At 49.7% G+C, this 22,222-nt stretch overlaps 3 protein-coding genes across 8 annotated transcripts; 2 read left to right on the top strand and 1 right to left on the bottom strand.

Annotated features, from left to right (window-relative positions):
- Positions 1-373: 373 nt before the first annotated feature.
- On the top strand, positions 374-4,002 carry Tmem256 (transmembrane protein 256). 2 transcript variants are annotated; one of them, XM_058584886.1, is made up of 5 exons: positions 374-524; positions 829-860; positions 1,133-1,213; positions 1,305-1,449; positions 3,028-4,002. In XM_058584886.1, exons 1-4 carry the CDS (start codon positions 440-442, stop codon positions 1,446-1,448), a joined length of 342 nt encoding a protein of 113 aa, XP_058440869.1. In that variant the 5' UTR covers positions 374-439; the 3' UTR covers position 1,449; positions 3,028-4,002. The 2 variants fall into 2 exon arrangements, with proteins under 2 accessions (XP_058440869.1, XP_046317974.1); XM_046462018.2 differs by lacking the exon at positions 3,028-4,002 and having other exon boundaries at positions 1,305-1,538.
- Positions 4,003-8,781: 4,779 nt separating this feature from the next.
- On the top strand, positions 8,782-13,400 carry Plscr3 (phospholipid scramblase 3). 4 transcript variants are annotated; one of them, XM_046462024.2, is made up of 7 exons: positions 8,782-9,013; positions 9,224-9,399; positions 9,986-10,028; positions 10,129-10,349; positions 10,560-10,721; positions 12,334-12,495; positions 12,680-13,400. In XM_046462024.2, the coding sequence occupies exons 1-7, from the start codon at positions 8,821-8,823 to the stop codon at positions 12,734-12,736; spliced, it is 1,014 nt and encodes a 337-aa protein (XP_046317980.1). In that variant the 5' UTR covers positions 8,782-8,820; the 3' UTR covers positions 12,737-13,400. The 4 variants fall into 4 exon arrangements, with proteins under 4 accessions (XP_046317980.1, XP_046317979.1, XP_046317981.1 ...); XM_046462023.2 differs by having other exon boundaries at positions 9,218-9,399; XM_046462025.2 differs by having other exon boundaries at positions 8,903-9,013; positions 9,218-9,399; positions 10,129-10,286.
- Positions 13,401-13,457: 57 nt separating this feature from the next.
- Tnk1 (tyrosine kinase non receptor 1) lies at positions 13,458-21,256 on the bottom strand. 2 transcript variants are annotated; one of them, XM_046462020.1, is made up of 13 exons: positions 21,207-21,256; positions 19,687-19,866; positions 19,468-19,538; positions 19,150-19,341; positions 18,633-18,788; positions 18,243-18,526; positions 17,753-18,026; positions 16,228-16,322; positions 15,732-15,896; positions 15,398-15,477; positions 14,388-14,686; positions 14,209-14,304; positions 13,458-14,126 (listed from the first exon to the last, which is right to left on the bottom strand). In XM_046462020.1, the coding sequence occupies exons 2-13, from the start codon at positions 19,847-19,849 to the stop codon at positions 14,013-14,015; spliced, it is 1,989 nt and encodes a 662-aa protein (XP_046317976.1). In that variant the 5' UTR covers positions 19,850-19,866; positions 21,207-21,256; the 3' UTR covers positions 13,458-14,012. The 2 variants fall into 2 exon arrangements, with proteins under 2 accessions (XP_046317976.1, XP_046317978.1); XM_046462022.1 differs by lacking the exon at positions 18,633-18,788.
- Positions 21,257-22,222: the final 966 nt, after the last annotated feature.

The following is a 22,222-nucleotide window of genomic DNA, read 5'->3' as shown; positions in this document are numbered from 1 at the left end:
GACCACCTCTTTTGGGAGTGGGTCTGATTTGAAGCTGAACAGGAGGAGCCTGTGGGAAAAGGGGCGGAACTTTGAGTGGGGACCGGGATCCTCGGAAATTAGCTAGAGGTGCGGGGCGGCGGGGGGGGGGGGTCGAGGAGGTGATCAACTTGGAAAGTGGGCCAATCCGTGACGCAAATCCTCTAGTTCCGCCCTCAACCCTGCTCCCCAGAGCTCCGCTCCTCCGCTCCTAATTGGTTCTAGTTTCTCTGCCCGCCAGACATCTTCGCCACTCATCAGCTTTTTTACAAAGGCGTAAGTACCCGGGTGAGGACCTGGACGCTGAAATGAGCACGGCCCTGATTGGGCACCTGTGGACTCTATTTGCATGGGCAATCTGGATTGGCTGGCCTCTTGGGTGGCCTGGGCGGTGTTCCTCGCGCGCGTGACCACCGTAGCCATGGTCGGACTTGGGGCTGCTTTCCGCCGCCTTGGTGCCTTGTCCGGAGCTGGGGCCCTCGGCTTGGCTTCCTACGGGGCGCACGGTCAGGGGGCTGGGGATACAGCTGGGCTGTGCTGGGGGCGACCTATGGGGTCTGGTGCAGAGGCGGAGCCTATGAGAAGTCCCGGCTTCCCATCGACCGCACAAGCCCGCGGTGCCCTAAACCTTTAAAAGTCTCTCAGCTGGTCTAATTGGTTCCCATTGCTGCCCGATATGTGTTTCTACCAACCGGAAGCTTCCTGGGGGGCGCCCTTTTTCACCAAGGTTTGCCCGGGCCCCCCGGGATTGGGGACAGTCGGTTCTGGCAGTAGATCTGGTCTGGTAACCTTTGCCTTTCTTCTTCACAGGCGCTCAGTTCTCGGACGCCTACTGGAAGGAGGTGAAGTAACTGCTCTGGATCTCCCCGACTTCCTAGTTTATGAAGGCAAAAAGTCTGGGGTCCCCGAGGAAAGTTGTGGGTGGGGGCGAAACGCGTGGATTTCTGGAAGCAGCAAGGGCCACAAGACTGTAGCGTGGGTACTTGAGGGAGCGGAGCTGCAAGCTGGAACTTGGAGGGTGTGGGCGGAAGAGACCAATTCTGGTCCTGTGTGTCAGTGGGATCCCTGGCTCCTGTGTTGTTTATGAAGTCCCCCATGTCTCTTTTTCTTACAGCTCTTTGATAAGACCAACAAACACCATTTCATACACAGCCTGGCCCTTTTAGGGGTACCTCATTGCAGAAAGCCTCTCTGGGTAATCTGTCCCTCTACGTAACGTTGACCAAGCCTATCCACTCTTATTTTACAGTTCTTACAAGCTTCTGTTCTGTTATTTTCTCCTTCAGGCCGGGTTGCTGCTAGCCTCTGGAACCACCTTATTCTGCACCAGCTTTTACTACCAGGCTCTGAGTGGAGACTCTAGCATCCAGATGTTGGGCCCGGTGGGAGGGAGCCTGTTACTCATAGGCTGGCTTGCCTTGGCTCTTTGAGGTCTCTTCTGTTTAATTACTAATATATCTGGGTAATTTGGGGGAAAGTTGGGGTAGAAAGGGGATTAAAAGAGAAAAGCAAATGAAGAACTTCGAAATTTTTGTTCATTTAACCTTATGGAGCATGAAATCTCAACCTTTGAACTTCTTCCTGGAAGAAGTTCTAACACTTCTAACACTTATCATTGAGCCTTGGTTCTGGGGATTCTGTTCAAGTTAACTTGTGTTGATGTTCTTAAACCGGCAGGCATCAGAGTCATAAGGAATGCTCCAAATAATGCAGATTCTTACTGAAACCTTTTGGCACCTGAGAGCCTGCATTTTACAAAGTTTATCAGTAGTTCTGATGTTCACTAGAATTTGAAGATTACTGTAGGATTGTGATTCAGCTCTGTCATTCTACAAATTTCTCACCAACTTACTGTAAAAGTGGAGAGTTAAAACAAAGCAGGTCAGGAGGAGTATCATTAGTTATAAACTACTTTGCAGTGTAAAGCAGAAATAATATCATATATTGGGGAATCAGAAAATGCTTCACTACTTGAGGTGATCCTTAAAGGACCTCTCTTGTATGGAGGACATATAATGAACAAAGAGATTGAGGTGGGGAGAGGAAGGGTTTGGAGACAACATGAGTCTTCAGTGTGTGCTGAGTTTCTGAATTAGGCAGGAAACAAATGAGAAAAGTTGGCAAGACAGACTGGACTGGCACAGCATGGAGAGAACTGGAAGATGTTTGGGAGGACAGCATTAAGTAAACCAGTGTTGATCTTGTATCAGACACACAAGAAGGTTCAGACATGAGCAAGACAGATGATGTCCTTTCCCTGATGGAGTTTCCCATCTAGCAGTGGAAATGGACTTTAAACAACAAAACACCCAAATATATCAGTTGTGCAATGTACTGAAGGAAAACAACAATGGAATAGCTGGGCTATAGAAGATACCCCCACCCTTTAGATGGGAAGACCTGGGGGTCCTATTGAAGGTGAACTAATGATGGGCAAAGTGGAGAAGTGTATTCTAGGCAGAAGGAATAGTTGGCAAGACAAGCTGAAAGGGACAGCTCAAAATCCTTGTGACAAAGAGAAAATGTGGTGAGTTAGAGAAAGGACAAAACTAGTTCGCCTGTCATGTAGTGGACCAGGGGGTCCTGGATGGCTGGTATAGGCTTTGCAGTGGTGAGTTGCTTGGACTCAATTTGCAGTGCAGTAGTAAGTCTCTGAAAGGTTTAAGTCATCCTTTTTAAAGTATCTTTCTTTTTTCCTTCCTTCCTTTTTTAATTGCCATGCAATTGCCATACATTTCTATTGTATCTTCTTCATATGAAGATGATACAATAAGGCCTCAGAGGAGACCCAGGGCCTTGCACATGTTAGGCAATTGTTTAATCACTGAGCTACATCCCCAGCCCTTTTTATTTTAAATGGCAGGGTCTTCCTGAGTTGCCCAGGCTGGCCTCCAACTTGGGATCCTCCTGCCTCAGCCTCCTGAGTAGTTTTGCACATTTGATAAAGTGTAATTTGTACATATATATTTTTTAAGAGAGAGAGAGAGAATTTTAATATTTATTTTTTAGATTTCAGCGGACACAACATCTTTGTATGTGGTGCTGAGGATCGAACCTGGGCCGCACGCATGCCAGGCGAGCGTGCTACCGCTTGAGCCACATCCCCAGCCCTGTAATTTGTATATTTTGAGGGTACATACTTAATTTTCCTGAAGGTATACATTAAAATAAATGTGAAGTGTGTAGACCCTTTCTCTAAATGACAGGATTTCTAAGTAATCTTATCTATTTCTAGGTATTTCATCTAGTCCCATATCTTTACTTACAATCTGCATACTTTTTAAATTTTTTTTCATTGTTGATAGCCCTTTATTTATTTATATGGGGTGCTGAGAATCAAACCCAGTGCCTCACACATGCCAGACAAGTGCACTACCGCTCAGCCCCAGCCCCAGCCCCAATCTGCATACTTTGAAATCCAGAATTTCTATCTTCTACCCTAATCTCCACTGAGTTCCACAGCCCCATACCAGCAGCCCTAAGTAAAAGTGTATCAGAGATCTGTAAGAATTCCTGGTGGCTGGCTTAAAGATTGAGAGGGCCAGGAGTGAGAGATGGGATAGTAAGGCCAAATAGTAGAGAGTCTTATGATGTGAGATTATCCTCTCTCCTGAGGGCAATGGGGCATTTATATCCAGGGAGGTGGCATGATTTGAGTTGTATTAGTAGAGGATCACATTTCTTCATTTGAAGACGATACAACAAGGCCTCAGAGGAGACCTCCAGAGTGAGTGGCCTAAAGATCTAGTGGCAGAGTGAAGGCTGGCTCCTCAGTCTCCTACTTCGCAATCCAGTGCTCTAGCATTTTCATCCATCTCAGATGGCATCTAGGGCAGAGAGGAAATGTCCTGGAGGAGACCCCAGGTATCTGCATTGGCCATCTTCCATGTAATGAGTTCCCTAATACCTTAGCTTTGGTCCTGTCAAGTGGCTGGGCTCTTGGGGGAACCAAGATAAATAAAGCTTGATCATTAGCCCCCATTATTACTATTGTGATTTATTAAGTGAGGTATTTAAGTTAGGATTGGTATGGTCAGGTGTGACACAGTGAAGGACAGACAAGATTGGTGAAAAGATTATTACAGATCACAGAAAAGAGATCAGTATACTTCACAGGGAGGTATAAGGAAGGGAGTCCAGGATGCACATGCTCAACCAGCAAGTGGGAGCACTAGAGATGGACTTGTGGACTGAAGTGGTTTCCCATGATAGAGCTGTATTAGATAATCTGAAGGGAGCACAAGGCTAAGTTGGAGGCAATCAAGTGTTATACTATTGGATTCACCAGAACTAAAGTCAATGTAAACTTGTCAAATGGTTCAGGGTCTGGGACTTATCTACCTAGAACATAAAAAGGGGACTGGATGGGGAGTTCTTTGAAATATATAGGTCAAGGGAGACAGACCAAAAGCAGCATAACCAGATGGATGCCAAGGTTAGGGGTATAGCTCAGTGGAAGAGCACTTGACTATCACAAGGTCTTGTGTTCAACCCCCAACATCACACACACATAAAAAAAGTGACTGCCAAACATTATAAATGAGGATTATGACAATTCCTGAACATTGTATCAGATTTCTCAACATTCCTGCAAGTTAGTAGAAGAGGAAGCTAAGGAAGATGCAGTGACTTGTTGTATATTATCCAGGTAGGATCTGGACAAGCTGTGATTTAAATTCTTCCCTGTTCAGCTCCCAGAGCTATGTTCTTTTCTTCTACAAATCAGGAAATTCAGATTTCAGCAGTGAAGATAGAACATCTAAAAAGATTAATATGTTGAGGCAATGTGTTCAGTGTTACAACTAGAAGTGGGCTTGTTTTGCCTTTGGGGATTGGCAATACTTCAGTTTGTTTCCTGGGTTTTTAGCATGAACAGGAAATAACTAGAAAAAAGAGAAATACAAATTAAAACTACACTGAGATTCCATCTCACTCCACTCAGAATGATAATTATCAATAATACAAGTAACAATGTTGGTGAGGACATAGGAAAAAAGGTACACTCATACATTGTAGGTGGGACTGCAAATTGGTGCAATCAACATATCAGTAATAAATCAAAAAGGAGAACAGTATATCAGAGTGGCCTAAAGATCTAGTGGCATACTGTATTGGGTGGGCAGGCAGAAAATGATCAGAGTAAGGTTGAATGTGTACTGTGCAGAAAGCTCTTCTGAGCCAAGTGAAAATCAACTTGGAAATTCTCTTTTTCTCCTGTGTCCACGCCATCATCAAGTTATGTGAGCTCAAGTGCATATCTGGAATCAGATCATTTCTCACCACTAACATTGCTGTCACCATGGTGCCATGTCTAAGTCTATCAGATTGCACTTAGATTTCTTTAAGAACTTCCTCCTGCCTTTGCCTACCTACAGTCTTCACTTTTTTTGTTGTTGTTCTTTTTAGATGTAAATGACAATAGAGTGCATTTTGACATATCCTACCCTAGATAATATAGAACAAGTCACTGCATCTTTCTTAGCTTCCTCTTCTACTAACTTAGTATAACTTATTCTAATTAGGATCCCATTCTTATGGTCTTACATGATATGGAGTTTTACTGCTCATGTATTCATATATGAACATAGGAAAGTTATGTTCAATTCATTCCCTTTTGTCTAATCCAATGAACTTCTAATCCTCCCAACCCCCCACTGTGTGTTAGCATACACATATTAAAACATTCAGCCTTTGGTTTGGGAGGATGGTTTATTTCACTTAGCATGATATTTTTCAGTTCCATCCATTTATCTTCAAATGCCATCATTTCATTCTTCTTTATGGCTGAGTAATATTCCATTGTGTGTGTGTGTGAGTGTAGGTTGGTTCCATAGCTTTGCTATTGTGAATTGAGCTGTTATAAACATTGATGTGGCAGCATCACTATAGTATGCTGATTTTAAGTCCTTTGGGTATATGCCAGGGAGTGGGATAACTGGGTCCAATGGTTCCAAGTTTTCTGAGGAGTCTTCATACTGCTTTCCAGAATGGTTGCACCAATTTGCAGTCCCACCAGCAATGTATGAGCGTACCTTTTTCCCCACATCCTCACCAACATTTATTGTTACTTGTATTATTGATAATTACCATTCTGAGTGGAGTGAGATGGAATCTCAGTGTAGTTTTAATTTGTATTTCTCTAATTGCTAGAGATGTTGATACTGCCTACTCTTGACAGAGCAACCTGAAAGAGAGCCTCATAGTAGAGATCCAGTAGTCCTTGACCTTGGCTATATATTAAAATCTAGAGCATTCTTAAAAAGTTCCTATGCCTGCATCTCACCCTGTATATTCAAATTTAATCGATATCAAGTGAGATCCAGGCAGAGATGTTTTCTAAAACACTCCAGATGATTCTAACGTGTAACCAGGGTGGAGAACCACCATTTCACTGCATTTTAAGTTTCATGTCTTGCCTGATGCAGTGGCGCAGGTCTGTAATCCCAGCTGCTCGGGAGGCTGAGGCAGGAGGATCTAGAACTTAAAGCCAGCCTTAGCAATGGTGAGGTGCTAAGCAAGTCAGTGAGACCCTGTCTCTAAATAAAATACAAAAAAGGGCTGGGGATGTGGCTTAGTGGTTAAGTGCCCCTGAGTTAAATCCTGGATACAACAACAAAAAAGTCTCATGCCTCCTCTCTGTCTAAACCTTCCAATATTTTTTAGCTCAGAGTATAATCCAATGGTCCAGAAAGGCCTTATGTGATCTAGCTTCCTATCGCCTCTGTGACCTTCATGTTGTTAACTCCTTTGTTCACTGAACAAGTAAGGCACACTTCTGCTGCAGGGTTTTTGCCCTTTGCTATTTCCTCTGCCTGATATACTCTTCCCCAGAAACCTTCCTGGCTCAATCCCTCCTTCAGGTTTTTGCTCAGCTATCATTTTCTCAGTGATGCCTTCTCTCTTTAAAAGTACAAACCCAGCAAGGTGCTCTGGTATGTGCCTACATTCTCAGCTACTATGGAAGCCCTAGCAGGGAAGATCCCTTGAGCCCAGCCAGGAGTCCAAAATCAGCCCAAGCAATATTTTTTTTTAAGCGGATCTGGGTGGGGGGTGGGGGTTGGTGGCCAGGGATTGAACTCAGGGGCACTCAAACACCGAGCCACATCCCCAGCCCTATTTTGTGTTTTATTTAGAGACAGGGTCTCAGTTGCTTTTGCTGAGGCTGGCTTTGAACTTGCAATCCTCCTGCCTCAGCCTCCTGAGCAGCTCCTGGGATTACATGCATGCGCCAATGCACCCAGCTCTGGGCAACATTTTTGAGACCCCTGTCTTAAAAAAAAAAAAAAAAAAAAATTTGCAAGCCTGTGCTGGGAATGTAGTTCAGTGGTAGAGCACTTGCCTAGCATGTGTGAGGCCCTAGGTTTGATCCCCAGCATTGCAAAAATTAATTTAATTATAAACCCTATCCATCATTCCCTATCCTTATCCTGCTCTATTTGACTTTCTAGCACTTCTCTCCATCTGACTTTTCATCTGTCTTACTTATGTCTCTTCCCCAAAGAACATGTGCAGTTTTAAAAAAGACAAACTTTTGATCTCCTTGAGCACATGTTCTATTGGGGAAGAGACATAAAATTTGGGTCTGAAGCACATGATGATTGAAGCTTTGGAAGAAGCTGAGCAGCCCTAGGACTAGTCCAGAGGAACATGGACATAGGAAGAGAAGGAGGTCCCCAAATGTGTTTATCCCTATGCTAATCTTTGTTGAGTGATCCTTGCATCTGCTTGGTTAATAGACAGGCACCTGAGGGAATCCTGGACTCCTCACCCCCCAACCAAATTCTAAATTATTGTCTAAATATCTCTAAAGCCAATCACTTCTCCTTGCACCATCACTACTACAACCACCCCTTCCATAGACTGCTAACAACCCAGTCTGGGCATCTCAATCGTTCTCTACATTGCAGTTTAACAGATCTTTCTAAAACATAAATTTGATCTCTCCAGGTCTTAAAATCTTTGGGTGGGTTTCTTGCTGCCCTTGGGGCCAAGTCCCAGGCCCATAAAGCCCTCTGTGTATGTCATTGCCTCTCTAAATACACCTCTTTCCAGCAGTCCCCAAAGTGTAAGTAGAACTTCAAATACCTAGCCGGGTGTGGTGGAGCATGTAATCCCAGCAGCTTGGGAGGCAGAGGCAGGAGGATCTTGAGTTCAAAATCAGCCTCAGCAAAAGCGAGGTGCTAAGCAACTCAGTGAGACCTTGTCTCTAAATAAAATACAAAATAGGGCTGGGGATGTGGTTTAGTGGTTAAGTGCCCCTGAGTTCAATCCCTGGTACAAAAAAAAAAAAAGAACCAACTTCAAATACCTCCCTCAGCTTAGGACCCAGACTAAGAAACTCCTCTTAGGGGAAGCCTTTTCTGGCTAAGCTTCCTCCTCCATAACCCTGAGCCTCACCTCACGCACACTCTTTATGGACACTGTTTGGCTGCCTGTCATCCGCGTGGCTGGAGTACAGGACGTACATGCAAAGTGCCTGTGGGGGTCACCAATGCGTCAGGGAGAAGACAGCGAGGTCGCCCTAGGGAGGTAGAAACAGGGCCAGGAACTAGTCCTGGAAGCCAGAGAGTGTATGTGAGGGTGTTCCGCTGCATCAGCGAGGCCCGAACCGCCCTTGGGAAGAGGAAACCAGGGTCTAGCGCGCCAGCGTCAGCTGCTCTCGCTTCCCACCAAGGGGCATTGAGCATTCAGAGCTATAGGACCTGGCGGGGGTCTCAGGATTGGGCCTTAATCGGCCGCCCTCACTAGGCGGCCTCTTCTCAGGCATCTGCAGTCCGAGCGGAAGAGGAGGACACAGCGTTGATGCCAAGGAGTGCCAAGTGCAAGGTCCGCGGCCCGGCAGGAAAGGCGGCCTTCACTGTGCGCAGACTCGCCTCCCGGGGTGTGAGGGGTGGGGCCTGGACGATTGAGGGGCGGGGTCACGCCTTGGGCCCGCCTTCTCTAGCGCCTGTGAGCTGCCGAGTGCGCGGTCCCCGCGTTATTCTGGGGGCTTCAGGTGAGCGGGGACATAGAGGGATCAGGGAGGCCTCCCTCGAGGTCTGTTGGTTTGACTGCAGGTCCATTTGTCCTGCCGTCTGCCCAGAGCAATCTTCTCGGAGAATGGGCGAACAAAGGGAGGGGGCGGTTCTGGGGCCCTTGAGGGAATCCAGGGTCCCAGGTACCCCGCCCCTCCCGCTGACACTTTCGGTTTCTCCCCGAGTCATAGGCGCCGCCCAAGAGACCCTGGGCCGGCGCCGGGCGCAGCTGCCTCTCTGCGTTTGCCTGTCCGTCTTTGTGTCTGTCTCTGTGTCTCTCTGGCTGTCTCCGAGCTTGCCTCCACTTCCAGAACTAAGCCGCCCCGACACCTCCATCCTGCGAAAACCCGACCCTTTCCCATGTCAGGTAAGTGGGCGCGAGGTGGGGGTCTCCGTTATCCCCCCCACAGACTTGGGCACCGGGTGTCGAACACATCCTCTAGGAATGTGCTCAGACTGGCTGTGCGGGCCCTCCCGGGTAGCCACCGCCCTGCTCCCCTACCCCATCTTTCTCCGCCTCTTCCTACCACATTTTCCGTGGAGCCTCGCGGCCCTCGGGCTAAGAAAGGGCGGGGGGTGCTCACGGTGCTTTCTAATCTACCCCTGTCTTCCACAGGCTACTTGCCCCCCAAAGGCTATGCCCCTTCACCCCCACCTCCCTACCCTGTGAGCGCTGGGTACCCAGAGCTGGCGCTGCATCCTGGACCCGGGCAGGCGCCAGTGCCTGCCCAGGTGCCAGTGCCTGCCCAAGTGCCTGCCCCTGCACCAGGCTTCGCTCTCTTCCCTTCGTCTGGCCCGGTGGCCCCAGGGTCTCCTGCCCCTTTCTTGCCACTGCCAGGGGTTCCTTCTGGCCTTGAATTCTTGGTGCAGGTAAGTGGAAGGGAGAGTGACGGAAGAAGAACTGGGCATTCAGGCCAGCCGTTTGATGTCAATGCTATCCCTACTCTTTCCAGATTGATCAGATCTTGATTCATCAGAAGGCTGAGCGAGTGGAAAGTAAGTAGAAATCCGAGTCAGTTGAGCATGTTATCATGGCAGGGATGGTAGGTTCCTGGACGGGTGATGTGCATAAACCTCAGCTTGTTACCTTTGACAGCTTTCCTAGGCTGGGAGACCTGTAACCGGTATGAACTGCGCTCGGGAGCTGGGCAGCCCCTGGGTCAGGCGGCGGAGGAGAGCAACTGCTGCGCCCGTCTGTGCTGTGGCGCCCGCCGGCCACTGCGTGTCCGCCTGGCAGACCCTGGGGACCGTGAGGTGCTGCGCCTGCTCCGCCCGCTCCACTGTGGCTGCAGCTGCTGCCCCTGCGGCCTCCAGGAGGTGGGCGGTGAGGGATGAGACCTGGGAGAGGCTCCAGTGGGGGGCGGGCCTTGATGGGACCCACCAGGGTGGACCCACGTGAGAGTGAATGCTGTGGGTGGGAACCTTAGTGAGGGGACTAAGTAGTAGTCTGAAGGTAGAGCTGAGACCAATGAGGGCTTAAGCCAGGGTCCTGGGCTCGGCAATGATTCTAACTGCCTTCCACTCCAGATGGAAGTACAGGCTCCGCCCGGCACCACTATTGGTCACGTGCTACAGACCTGGCATCCCTTCCTCCCTAAGTTCTCCATCCAGGATGCTGATCGCCAGACAGTCCTGCGAGTGGTGGGGCCTTGCTGGACCTGTGGCTGTGGCACAGACACCAACTTTGAGGTATTAGAAATAAGGGAAGATTCCTGGGAACTTCATAAACCAAGATGGCAGCTTCCATGAGGCAAGATGGCTTGACTAAGACCAAGCCCTTGACTTCATCAGTCCAAATCTATTGTTGCTCCTACTGTACACTTCCAATTTCCCTCCATTCAGAAACGGGATAGCCCTGTGGTTTTAATATAAAAGCACAGCAAAAAGGATTTCATCCTCAAGAGCAAATCTGATTGTTAATTACAACCCTGTGTTTTGTGTGCATGTGTGGAGGGGGATCCAAGGCCAGCCTGGATTTAGGGTGAAGGATGATTATTAAGTCTGTCAGGGACTGGGCCCATGTGGCTGGTATGCATGAGTCTGTGATCCTATTCTCCGGAGCAAGCCTTGATTTAGTATCCCAGCTTGCCCTGCTGACCTTGAAGTCCAAATGACCCATCTGACATGAAGTCTAGGTTATGCCTTTTCTCTGTGCCTATCACCAACCTGAAGCCTGGAAAATTCAAGTGGTGAGAATTTCAGGAGGCCTGGGAAAACATCTTGGTTTCTAGAAGACAAGAACATTCCACAGTCCCCTGAGTTCTTTAGGGGATAATTTTCTGTGCGGATAAGAATAAAATAACAGGTATCATCCCATAGACTTTCCAATGCTTCTGATGAGGTGCTTTACCTCCTAAGGTAACTTTTAAAAAGTGAATCACCTCGATAGAGGAAGTTTCTGTGATGGGAACCAATTTAGGAGGAGACAATTGTGTGATCTCTGTATGGAAATGTGTAAAATGTGAGGTTCTTATAGGTCCAGTGTCCCTTTTACGCCATTATAAATGGTCCATACTTGAAGCTGTTTGACTTTGAGACTGTTTGACCAGCTGGGACAGACCTTGCCCAGCCTGAGCCTGGGCCGCAGGAAGTGTTCCAGAGCTGTAGGATAGAAAGGAAGGGGATGGACAGGATATAAAAGGAAATCACTCCAGTTCTAGTCACTGGAGACTAAGCATAAAAAGGACCAGGAAGTCACTATGAATTACCACCCATTTGTCAAGATTGTTTCTTCTGGGATCAGAGAAGTCTATGGAAATCATGGACCCAGAGATCCATAGGCTTGGATCTCTGTAGATTAAGCTCAAATTCAATCCTGGACAAGGCACAGCCCTACTTTGCAGATTAAAATCACCTTTGGGCAGACATAGCTTTCTAGGAGCTTGCTTGACTAGTAAAGTACACCACGATTTTGTCATCCTTCTTTGCCATCTCAGCCAGGCTACTTTGTGCAGGGTACAGACTGTACTGTGGGTTTCTGGGACACTGGTAATCAAAGAAAATCTAGCAATTAGTTAAACACTAAGTGGATTTTGGGCTTCTATTTCCTCCCACCACTGATGTCCAGGTGTGGCCTCTAGAGAACAACAGATGTGAGTCTAAATCTTGATTTTCCCTATGTATTTGTAGCGTGACCCAGGGTACCTCAGTTCCCCCAGCTTCTATAGAAACCCAAAGCTCTTAGCAAGATTCACAAAGTGTAGAGCCTGTACAATACATACATGGCAACTGTGGGAGTGAGATTTGAGGCAACTGAGATTGGTTGCATCCTCCCCAGTTGGGTCTTTCTCCCTCCCAACAGGTGAAGACTAGGGATGAATCCCGCAGTGTGGGCCGCATCAGCAAGCAGTGGGGAGGACTGCTCCGAGAAGCCCTCACAGATGCAGATGACTTTGGCCTACAGTTTCCACTGGATCTGGACGTGAAGGTGAAGGCTGTGCTGCTGGGAGCCACATTCCTCATTGTGAGTTGGCTATCTCTGCCCCTTCTGCCTCTCATTTGCTGTTATGTGAAGCTTTGTGCACTTCCTCGCCTTTCTAGGAGGTTAGAGACAAATGTTATGGGGGGTTGTGGGTCCAGACCTGGGTTGTGATGACTGAGCCAGATGGGCTCAGCCAGATCTCCTGTTGACGGTGGCCTTTCCTCAGGACTACATGTTCTTCGAGAAGCGAGGAGGCGCTGGGCCTTCTGCCATCACCAGTTAGAGGCTGCCTCTGGGTGAGGAGACCATCGCCTCAACAAGAATTCAAGATGGTCCCCTGCCCTGGCCTGGCCCCTCCTCAGAGGCAGCCCCTTTCTTCCACGTACACTGCAGGGAACAGACACGGGTGCCTGAGTGGCTGGGGGCATGATGCCCTATCCTTACCCTCTCCCCTGGCCTCCTTCACCTGTGGCTCTGCAGAAGGGTGTGTATGAGAGCCCTACCCTGCTGTCTCCTACCACTGTCTCCCAGCAGTCCCTTTGCACACAGGCTTTCAGACTGTCCCTACCCACTCCTTCCCAACTCCTTCCAGGGTCTCTGTACCAGAAGTGGCCTTTGGAACCCAGGGCTTGGATTTTACAACAGGGCTGGCAGGGGAAGAGCAAGTAGCACCAAAGATGGCAGATATACCACTCTTCCCCTGTATCAGCTTGGCCAATTCAGCATTAGGCTGAACTGGCACTTTGAGGGGATTCCTAGTTCCCCGCCAACAGCTGTAGAGGCTGGGCTCCAGTGCCAACTTCCTTTCTCCCTCGGGCCCTGCCCATAGCTGGTGCTTGCTGCAGCTTCCTGTGCCTTATTTAACCTCCACCCCCTTCCTTCCCTTGCCTAGGAAGGAGGCTGCACCTTTGTATGTTGTATTCATATAAACTTTGTAACTTTTTGAACATTTGAAGATGTATGTAATGGGGGAGGGTAGAAGAAAGAGTTGATGTGGGAAAAAACAAAGGGAACTATCTCCTATTCTTCAAGGATCAAATATCCTTAAGTCCAGGAGGGCAATTTTCATCACCGATAATGGGGAGGGCTGTTTGAACCATATGCCCCAAGTCAATATGGCTGCTTCCACTATCTTGGCCCCACAGAGTCCAGTGAGGTAGCTAATAACACTTCAGGATGGCTATTCCCATGGTCCAGTGTGACGCTTTGATCACTTTCTGTTGTGATGAGAGGCATCCTTTGGATAAGACATGTTCCAGCTCTTTTCCTTCTAAATCCTCCTCTTCTTTGGGAGTGTGGTGGACTTGATCCTTCCTGAACCAGCCAAGGGAGCTTAGGCCCTCAGAGGCCAAGGAGCAGGGTATGGAGGAAACATTTGTCAGTGACCAACTGTGTGCTCCCCTGGACATTTCCTGTATCTGCCTATAGCAAGTGGGATCTCCCAAGGTGGGAAAGTCTGCTCCTGTCAAGACCTTATTCTGGTTCTGCTTAATCTTACATGGCAGGCCCTGAGGGGCCAAGGCATTCTGTGCTGGTGTCCATGGCTAAGACAGTAGAGCTCAGGACCGGGCCAGGACATAACGACTGGCAGCAGAGAGGTCCCACTGGTAGTGCTCCAGGATGCGCCAACAGTCCATTCTAGACCGGCTACTCAGGTGGAAGAGTTGGTCTACCTGAAGGATCAACAGGGAGGGAGCTGAATGACAGATAGGAGGGCAGGAGAAGAAGGAGCCTGGGAGAAGGGTCTGGCTTTACCTTGAGGTTCCGGATGGCAGAAACAACATCTCCCCCAGTGGCTTTTAGTGCTGCTTGGCACTCCTGGTGAGTGACTCCATGCACGTTCAGCTCCATCTGTGGGGACAAAACTTCACTCAAGTTCCTGCCCTATTCTCTAGGCCTTTCTGGACAGCAGGCCCATTTCAGTGAGACCTCACCTCTGTAATCTTCCTCTGCCACTCAGGGTCAAGCAAGAGGCCTCCAGAAGAGACAGTGGCTTTACTGGCTCCAGGCACTCCAATGCGGTGATTGTGTGGGGGTTCTCTTTTGGGCCAAGGAGGTCGTTCCCTAGGGGGCTGGCTGGGCTGAGAAGAATTGGAGGTAAAAGGCAGGCGTGGAGGCAGGCCTGGGGGTCCTTGAGGCACAGCTCTTGCATGTCGAAGTTCAGGGGGGCTTGAACCACCCCCTGTAGGGCGAGGGCCCAAGGACAGAACTGACTCCAAACTCTTGGAAATACCTGCACAGTTAAGAAAGAAACTTGAGAGGAGGCTCAGGTGCTAGGTCCCACCTTCTTCCTGCTTTCTATCTTTGTTTTGAGCTGGATGGTTTTATAAGAACTTTCAGATGAGCTAGTTGAACTTGACCATGTTTATAGGTAAGATGATAAAAGACATATACAAGTGGGCATCAAGACCTAGGCAGCTGAGGGACCAAAGACCAGAGAACTCAAAGGTCAAAGTGGGGAAGGAAGGAGGACTTCAAATCTCTTAAGATCTTCAATTATCGGAGCTGGGGTTGTGGCTCAGTGGTAGAACACTTGCCTAGCATGTGTGAGGTACCGAGTATGATTCTCAGCACCCCATGTAAATAAATGAACAAAACAAAGGCCCATCAATGTCTAAAAAAAAATATTAAAAAAAAAAAAAAAGATCTTCAATTGTAGCTGGCCACTATGGCATATGCCTGTAATCCCAGCAACTCTAGAGGCTGAGGCAGGAGGATTGCAAGTTCCAGGCCAGCCTCAGCAACTTAGCAAGGCCCTAAGCAATTGCACAAGACCCTGTCAAAATAAAAAGGGAGGGGGATGTAGCTCCGTGGTCAAGTGCCCCTGGGTTTAATCTTTAGTATCAAAAAAAAAAAAAAAAAAATCAAGTATAGCTAGAATTACCACCGGCAGAATTTGAAGGAAGAAATCATGTATGCAAAGGCATGAATCCTGCATACCCACCTTTCATCCTCTGCAAGGGTGCCTTCCTTCTCTGGCCCCATGCTGGAGGTAGATCCCGAGGCTTTGCCTTCTCTCTGTCCCTGTCAGAGAATAATCCAGTTCATCCTCCATACCTCCTCCACATACATATTATCAATGTCACCTCCTAAAGAAACTGGTGCTCCCAGGCATGCTGAGACCTAGGGTGGAAACTCCTCCTGGGAGACAAGTACAGCCTGTCTCCAGTTTGTCCTAGTCGTATTCCTAAGTTTCCCATTCAAAGAAGTTGCTGTACATAGCCCATTCCCCTAGTCCAGCCTAGCCCAGTTCTATCCCCAGCCTTTCAGCTCCTTACCCATCTATGCTTCCCCTGTGTTGCTCTCCTCGGGCTGGAGAGCCTCTGTGGACTGGGCGGGTGGCTGGAGAGCCCCCCAAGTCTGCCAGCGTCACTGCTGAGGCTGGGAAACTGCCCACTTTAAAGGTGCGTCCATTCTGTCCCTTCCAGGTTGTGGAATCTGGGCTGTGGGAAGAGAAGCTGGTGAAGGGGATGTAAGCAAGGGGAAAAGTGGCAGCTAGGCTTGGGCACATTCAGCTCACTATGCCTTGTGGCTTTTTCTGCCTGGAGGAAGGGAAGCCTTTTTCTCACCAACACAAAAGGTTCTCTATGGGTCAGCTGGGGCTCCAGCAGGGAGACTGGGACTGCACTGGAGCTTAGGGCCCAGCAGGGAAGGGAGAAGACACAGAAGACCAGGGTTCAAGGAGTTAGAAAGAAACAGAGAGGGGACCAAGAGTCAAGAAGGCTGGGAGTGGGTGCCTCCCCTGGGGGTCCCTGGGGAGTGCTAGGCTGTCACCTGCCCTCAATGATAGTAATGGGGTCACCGGGCTCCATCCGCAGGGCTCCTGGCTCTGTGACACTCCTCACGCAGCGTCCTTCAGAAGGCCAGGCCTGTGAAGACAGAAGGAAACAGCTGGGCTTTTGGCCTGAGTCAAAAGGGTAATATGGGAGCAGGGCAGAAAATAGACCTCCCTCTGTTTATATAGCTACCAGTCATACCCATACCAGGTGTGTCCTCTGTGCTGGGTTCCAGTGGGATTATCCTTACCTCTCAGGTGTAACCCAGTGGGGGAGGCCAGTCTGGATTCCATGCCAAATTGGACAAAGCCCAGGGTTCAGAAAGCAACAAAGGAAAGCCCTGTCTCTGCCTAGGGGGACCAAGGGGACGGCCATCCTGTTCACCACTTTTATCCTACACTCAGGCCCATCAGGTTGGCCTCCTAAGGCACCTCTGCAAAATTTCCACTCCTCTCCAGTCCTACTGCTTTGACCCTCACCCTGACCTCTTCATCTCACTTCTGTTTCACACTCTTTGTCAGTGTCATCCCTCTAAGTTATTCCTGGACCAGGCTAAAGTGAAATATTGTTGACTTGTGATTCCCCTGTTCAACACCCTTCCACAACTCCCAAATGCCCTCAGAGTGAAGACTAAACCCCTTTAATAGTAGAATGTGGTGATTTAGGGAAAAGCTCAGAAGTCACATTAATTAGAGCTGATCCCAACTCCTCGGCTTCTTGTGTAACTTCAGGCAACTTCTAAATTGTCATTGCCTCAACTGCCCCATCTCTTAAATGGAGATGAAAATAATTACCTCATGGTATTATTGAGAGAACTAAAATACTGAACAGGCATAAGGATACCTGTAAAGTATCCTTAAATACAGTATCTCACATAGATCAAGTGCTCTTTGTAGTAGCAGTGGTCCTCAACATGCCCTAGGAAACGCTCCATAATGCTCACCTCTGTGGCCTCATTACTTCCTTTTCCCCTCCCACGTGGAACCTCTCTTCCTTTGCTTGTAAAACGCCCATGGAGGGGGTGGGGGTGGGGGTGGGGAATGACCTGCCGCTTGCTCTCCTCAGTGCCCCCTTCTCTGGCTTAGACAAGGCCTCCAGCCCTTCAGCCTGCATCTGAGTAGCCACGCCTCCACCCGCCCCTCCCCCACCCTCCTCCGGGGCTCTGAATCTGTTTTGTTTACAGCTGGGTCCCACAGCCCTACGTAGACCTGCGGATATGTTAGTTTTTTTAAACCCACCTTGCTAGAGATTGACCCCAGGACCTCATGCATATTAGGCAAATGCTTTACCACCAAGCTATACTCCCAGCCTTTTAAAATTTTTAACTTTGAGACTGGGTCTAGCTAAATTGTTCATATTGTTCTCTTAACTCTTGTGTTCGTCCTGTCTCAACCTCCCGGGTCTCTGGGATTAGAGGTATGCACCACAGCCACCTGGCTAGGTGATATTTGTCTAATGTATGAAATCCTGGGAGAGAGAATGAAGGAAAGAGAGACTGGATCTGGGGAGTTGCAGGTCCCCACCTCTTGCAGCAACCCTTCCAGGCAGGAAAAGCTAGGCCGGTCCGCAGGGTGAGGGGCCCAGCAGCGTAAGGCGAGGGAGTAGAGGGCCCTGGAGCACAGGGGAGGCCTTGGAAGCCGAGCTCGGTCCTTCTCCAGCCGCTGCAGGATGAGGTATGGTGGAACCCCAGCCCAAGGTTCCTCACCCCCAGAGAACATCTCCCACAAGGTCACTCCAAACATCCACACATCAGAGGCTGATGAGAAGGCTCCCTGGCGCAGGCTCTCTGGGGCACACCTGCGGAAGTGGAAGTTGATGGGGGCTGGACATGTATACCTGGGAGTTTGCCTCTCGCTGGGCACCCATCCCCTTGATGCACCTACCCGCTGGATGCTCCCATCATCACTTCCTTGCCCTCCCAGACCCCACTATCCCTCTGACTGCCCTAGGCCTGCAGTTCTTCAGATCTGCCTCCCAGGCTCCAGTCTGACCACCCACATGCGTTGCTCTCACCAGGCATAGGGGATAGGGCGGGGCCCGCCCATGACGTAGCGGCCCCGGGCCCCGCCCAGCGGCCGCACCAGCCCGAAGTCTGCCACCTTGATAGTGCGTGGCGAGGCCAGCAGCAGGTTGCGTGTAGCAAGGTCCCGGTGTACCAGTCCACGGGCCCCCAAGTACGCCATGGCCCCAGCTAACTGCCGCAGAAAAAGACACAGCAGGGCCACTGGCAGCGGGGGTGTTGGGGCCGGCTCTGTCAGGCGCGCGTGTAGGGAGCCCAATGGTGCCAGCTCCATCACCTGCCAGAGCACAGCACAGTGTGAGCCATGGTCTGGCTCCACTGGCCTCTCCTGTCACACATCATTCCCAAGGCTGTTCAGAGAACCAGCGTCTGGATCGGCTCACCATCTGCAGAGGCTGACCCAGTACAAGGCCATGCAAACGCAGCACATGTGGGTGATCCAATTTCATCATGACAGATACTTCTCGCAGGAAGTCTCCCAGCTCTGTGCCCATGGGACCTTCGGGACCTACCCGGAGGGACTTGACAGCCACTGGGATCTGGAGGTGGGGGGAGGCATCATCATGTACCAGAGGTAATGACTATGCCAAGGCCAGAGCCTAGAGGGCTTAAAGATCAAAGGAGTATGGAGGGGGAGTGGAGGGAGGGCCCAAGGCCATGGCACACTTGTAATCCCAGCAACTCGGAAGCTGAGGCAAGAGGATCACAAGTTTGAGGGCAGCCTAGCAACTTACTCTGTCTCAATATTAAAATAAAAAGGACTGGGAATGTAGCTCAGTGGTAAAGCACCCCTGGGTTCAATTCCCAATAACCTCCCCCCAGCCAAAAAAAAAAAAGAAGATACGGATGAGGGACAGCTGGCCCAGTTATTCTGGATGAAGTAAACTCCCAAACACTCACACTCTGGCCACTGGGCAGTGTCCACAGTCCTCGATGTACCACGCCAAAGCAGCCTGAGCCCAGCAGCTCCCTTCTGCACACAGCATCCTCTGGGATCAGACACTTGAGTCTCCCTTCTGGCTCAGAGAGGCATGGAAGGCTGTCTGAGGGTCGGATGGTCTCTTTCTGCTCAGGGGCAAAACTCCCAAGAATCTGAAACAGGAGTGGGAGGTCAGGGTTACAGAACCCTGCATAAGCCTTCCTGCCACTCAGCCAACCCATTCCCTGGCCTAAGCTGGCCGTTTAAGGCCCTCAAATACCACCATCACCATCACATACCTTGTAAACCCAGTTCTTAGACTTGACTCCCAAACGGTGTCTCTTCAGAGCTTCAGCCAGTCTGCGCTGGGCTGTAGGAAGCTAGAATCAGAAGGCTGGCCCCAGGGTGAAGCAGGGTACATAGAGTATTATAGACAAGAAGAGGCCTAGGGTGTGGGGGAGTGGCAATTGATAGGCCAGGGAAGGAGTAACCAGGACCTCAGAACAAGGGTTCCTTACCAGGCCGGCCCATGCCAATGCCATCCAGGTCCTCAGGCTTTACAAAGTCAAAATGCTCTGGCCGAGTGACATTAAGCTCCTCAAGGATGGGCCGATAAAATTGGGCCAGCTGGATATCCCGGAGCAGCCGCAGTAGCCACAGGGAACCGGCCTCAGGAAGCATTGTCTGGAGAAGGACCCCTATGGATGATGATACTCTTTCAGATAGAGCCTAGGGTAGGAACCTTAGACACTGAGACTAGAGACTAGGTCTCTAGTGCCACCCTTAACACATCAGAAACAAGTACAGAGGAAGAAACACATCAGAGAATTCCAGGAACCCTGCTACTTACACACACGAACCCCAGATAGGATGTTCCCCATCTGAAAAGCTCAGGGTACTTTACACTCTCACTACTGAGAAAATTGCCCTCTTACATCTAAGATTTCAAAACACTGCCTACACTACAGCTGAGTCCAGGTATGCCACTGCTCTCACCCCAAAGATATTATGCCATACTGCGCCTGTACCCCAGGATACTCAAACACATTGCTACTTTAGAAATGAGCTACACTACTCGACAGTCACACATATACACCTGAGACTCTCCTCCTCATACATGAGACACTTTTGCCTACTACCCACATTCTAGAGATGCCCAGATATGTGAATCACACCATACCTCAAAGATGTAGGTACATATACATGTGCATGCAGTATGCTGCTATGGACACATGTCCTGAGACTGACAGATATGTTGCAAATCATACTTCAGGTGTCTCTCAACTCCGAGATGTTCCAGTATGTTGTGCCCACATTTAGGGCTACATACCCTCTCACATAAATGAATTTGACACACAGCAATTCACTGCCCCCACACATGGAAGACACCCAGATACACCCCCCCACATGTCTGAAACACCTAGGACTACATAAACACACACAACATCAAGTCACAGTGTCCTTAAATACCTGATTTATGCATGCATACTGCTTCCTCACTGCAATGCCCAAGATCATGAACTCAGACACCAAGACAGCAACATTTGAAATCAAGTCAGGCCTTTGTGCTGGGCGACTAAGTTCAGGTAGGTGCTAAGCTCCCCTACTGCCCACAGAGCCACCTAGGCTGCCAGGTGCACAGTCCTTGCACACCCACCAAGTACAGAACACTGCCGCACAGCTACGTCACCCAGGCTAATGTGACTTAGAGGCAGCTCCACCAGCCTTTGTTAAATAAAGCTCTAGGTGCTCTGGCTGCCTGCACACAAACTCACACACAGCCAGACCCCTCTACCCCCACTTTAGTTTTAAGCAAGAAATGGGCTAGAAATTGGGCGCGAGCAGGGGTGGGGAAGGAGACCGCTCAGGACGAAAGACCCAGCAGTGAACAGAAGGTGAGAAGGTAGAAGCGCAGAACCCGAGACTGGGGGAAACACTAAGCAGGAAGGACCTGGGGATTGGAGAGGAGGCCCAGCACCCCGCGGACACACCCCAAGCGCCCCACGCGGAGACTCCCCTGTTTGGTGTGGACCCTCACCTGGCGAAGGCGGAAGCGACTGCAGCGGAGCCGCCCAGGTTGCCAGCACTAAATCCTGAAAAGGGCGGGACCCGAGGCAGCGGAGGGCGGGTCCTGGCAGCAGGCCCGGGATAGATTCCTGCTGGCACAAGGCGAGAGTGGCCAGGGTGACTGGGGGCCCCTCCCTTCTGCAGCCAGGTCAGCCCCCAGACCATGAGAAATCTCCCTTTGCCTGCCTTTCCTCACACTCTCTACCCAGCCTTCTCCAAAGAACTGTCTATCCTTTCTAGAACATTTTCCCCTGGGACCTGTCCCTTATGCCCTCTCCCCCCAAATCCTTGACCTCTCTCAACCAGGACCCACCCCTTAAATGAGTAAGCAACTGCTAGATATACCCTGCCCGGAACTGGGAATGTAGGCTACACAGCACATTGGCACTGCCCTATAACAGGAGAGAGATCCCTGAGAAGCTTTAACAGGTCAGGGGAAGCCAGGCCAGTTCAGGGTGCTTTGGAATGGAGCCAGGGCACAGGGATGTTGATGTTGGTCCAAAATCAGCCTTAGTCCTAGACAGTCTAGAATTGAAGCTGTTGTTGAAACTGGGCAGCACTCCAGGCCTCAGGGACTCCTTTCTTATTACTGACTCTTCCTGAATAACATCTAGGCACCCCTAACCCCATTGTAGCCTCTGCCCACTCCAGGGCTCTGTACCCTGCCACCAGGCCTGTGGCCACAGCAACACTATCTGGAACCTTGAAAAAGGCTTTAATGAGGAGCATGCTCACTCCCGTTTACCTCAGGGGTCCAAAAGAGGAAGCTGCCAATCTTAGGACATCTGACTTGCCTCCTGTCCCAAAGAAGGATGTATGAACACAGCACTTGCTGTCCCCTGGGTCTCAGAGGGAAAAGCCCTTCTCATATTGGCACACACATGGGATATTACAGCATCAATGGGAAAATCTTTGTAATGCCGTTTTGTGTATATTGTTTTCTTGCCAATTCTTTTGCCCTCCAACTAGACCAGCTTAGCACACTGT

Source organism: Marmota monax, unplaced genomic scaffold (assembly GCF_021218885.2).
Source record: "Marmota monax isolate L192 unplaced genomic scaffold, Marmota_monax_Labrador192_F-V1.1 WCK01_AAM20220418_F8-fsc00392, whole genome shotgun sequence".
NCBI lineage: Eukaryota > Metazoa > Chordata > Mammalia > Rodentia > Sciuridae > Marmota > Marmota monax.
The sequence above is the reverse complement of the archived record's forward strand: the minus strand, read 5'-3'. Positions and strand labels throughout refer to the sequence as shown.